Source organism: Vigna radiata, unplaced genomic scaffold (assembly GCF_000741045.1).
Source record: "Vigna radiata var. radiata cultivar VC1973A unplaced genomic scaffold, Vradiata_ver6 scaffold_133, whole genome shotgun sequence".
In the NCBI taxonomy this organism is placed as follows: domain Eukaryota; kingdom Viridiplantae; phylum Streptophyta; class Magnoliopsida; order Fabales; family Fabaceae; genus Vigna; species Vigna radiata.
In genome coordinates, this window is record NW_014543257.1 from 588,008 (window position 1) to 590,552 (window position 2,545).

Here is a 2,545-nt window from a genome sequence, read left to right on the forward strand (position 1 = left end):
AATGTTACGGTGTAAATTTACTGGGACCGAAGTACTAACCTTGAGGACGTCTTCTTCAGTGCTTCTGCCCGCTTTTCTTGATTTCTGACCGTACGTCTTCACGTTGACTTCAGCCGTCCGGTGGTCTTCTAGCTTTGGCGGGGGGGAGGTACCTGAAAAGGCACTCCGACGCTCAAGTTAGGCGTGTATAGAGAATTCTCTGTGGGANAGAATTGAAAGGATGAGAGATATGCTGTATGAGTTGTGAGTGAAGTGTATTCAGAGAGCGTACCTTTGTTTGGAATCCTTTGGCCTTTATTTATAGGCTTTGGATTGATATAATGTTAACAATAATATCAGTAATATAAACAGAATAAAATATAATCTTACTTGACATATCTGTTATAATATCTTCGCAAGATATATCTGGTGAATATATCTGAATGATATATTTTTATGAATTGGGCCTTGAGCCCAGTGAGAATGTGGCGCTATAGTGGGCCGCTTGTCCACTAAGACCGTTCGGTTGCTAATTATTTCCGAACGTTGGAAATATAGGACCGTACAAGTAACATTATAACATGCTCAGTGAATGTACCTTCCTAAGAAATTGATGAGTATGGTAAACTAATTTCCAGTCATTTCTATTAGCAGTGAGATTTTTTGCATACGAGAAGCTAGTTCCTAAAGGCAAATCTACAAAAATAATGCTAGACACCTGTCAAAAGAAAACACAACAAAGAATTATCAGCATGACATAACCTATTAAAATCAATGATTAACAAGACCATTCACAGCTATGATTATTAATTTGTGGTTTAATTAAATTTTAAGTTGACACACAGTAAATTGGATATATTTAATTAAGTTCCTATTACTAAGTACTCAATTTTTATTATTTTTCAGCTTAGTCTTTATCATTTAATTTTTTTATTAAAATAGATAATATAATTATTATCAAGTCATCTTATTCATTTCTCTTCACTAATTAATAAAAGTAAATTTCTTTAATTAATATAAAATGATATTACAATTAATTTAAAACAAAAATTGACATATTTATTTTTTCAATTAGTTATGTCTTCCAAAAATAACAATGTTATTTTATATTAACTATTAAACTTCACATTTATTAATATAGATTATATATAAGCAAAAATAATGAAATAATCAATTAATTACTGAAAAATTTAAACAACAAAAAATCAGTTGAAAATTAACTTAATAAACTAAAATTTTTTAATACCTACTCGTTTGAAAATATTCANATCTACAAGTAAATTAAACCTTAATAAATTACAATTTTATGAAAATGAAATTAACTATGGGATGAAATCAAGGTCAAATGAGGAAGCATAATGAAATTTCTACCTTCGTCCAGGACTGTGGCCTCAAGACCAAATTTGGCACGTTCCCATCGTACTTCTCTGTCTTGAATGCAAACGGACCTATACCACACATCCAATTGATTCAACTTTTTGGTGAAGTTAATATTTGAATGCATTCTTTATCATAATTTTGAACTATCTAAAATGGAAATAAAGGTTTGGTACGATAAATGCATTATAATATAGCAGTGATTGTCCCTTCAATATATAAGATTGAAGGGTATTTCAATCCAACTCCAGTGTTTGTTATCAAAGAAATTAACTCAGAAAGTTTTCATCTCAGAATTACCTATTTGAAAAGCAAGACCAGAAAACGAAGAGCAACCAGGACCTCCAGTTAGCCAAAGCAAAAGAGGATCTTTTGCAGGGTCATTCTCTGACTTGATAAAGTAGTAAAACACTTGCATATCATCATCTCTTTCTCCCAATCCTATATACCTGTTCTTGCTTTATGTCTATCAAACCCAAATTCATNGAATCGTTGAAAATAGGTTCAAATCAGAAAAGGGAAAGTGCTATTGCTTACCCCGTTTCCAGTTCAAATGGAAGAGGCCCTTCAAAACCAGGAAGCTCTTCTACTTTCGAACCTAGCTGAGATGATAAGCTTACGAAAAGTAGAAGAACAATCAGAAAAATAATGTTAAAATTGAAACAGATAACAGAAATCGTGTTCATCTTGGAAATTGTAGGTGATAACATTAGGAAGCTGAAAAATGTTTGAATATATAAATTATTTTCGTACAAGTTATCTAATAAATCTGAAATCAATAGAATATGGGGTTCCAAAAATCTAATCCAAAAAGACAAAAACGACGTACATTGTTATTGCTTTGTTGTTGCAAGAAAGTCGTTATCTTTTATATTTTTTTTCAGAGGCATCGGTTTTTAAGGGAAACGAATTCATTATTAAATTATAATTTTGTTTCGAAATTAATTGGTCGATTGAATTTTTTTATTTATTTATTTTTAATTTAGCTTTCTTATTTTTGAAAAAGTTTAAATACTTTTTTAGTCTTCATTGAATTTCTGTTTTGTACCTACTTTTAAAAATGATATTATTTAGTTTTCATATTATAAATTTATAAATTTTGTAACAATTCGGTCTCTTAAGGAAATAAAAATATGTTAACTTCACAATTAAGTGACTACACTTTTTTCTCACTCTTCTACTCCTTTTG

At 30.2% G+C, this 2,545-nt stretch overlaps 1 protein-coding gene across 5 annotated transcripts in view; it reads right to left on the bottom strand.

Annotated features, from left to right (window-relative positions):
• The window catches only part of LOC106753463 (serine carboxypeptidase-like 11), a 31,168-nt gene extending 29,072 nt beyond the window's left edge, over positions 1-2,096 (bottom strand). Inside the window, exons 1-2 of one of the 5 annotated variants that reach the window (XM_022777518.1) lie at positions 1,894-2,096; positions 1,726-1,805 (exon numbers count right to left, since the gene is read on the bottom strand). In XM_022777518.1, coding sequence (XP_022633239.1) covers positions 1,726-1,805; positions 1,894-2,066 — 253 coding nt within the window. In that variant the 5' untranslated portion in view covers positions 2,067-2,096. Of the gene's footprint in view, positions 1-39; positions 143-1,692; positions 1,823-1,893 lie in introns of those variants that run through there. The other 4 variants (XM_014635274.2, XM_022777517.1, XM_022777519.1 and 1 more) reach the window with 4 other exon arrangements.
• Between the last annotated feature and the right edge of the window lie 449 nt (positions 2,097-2,545).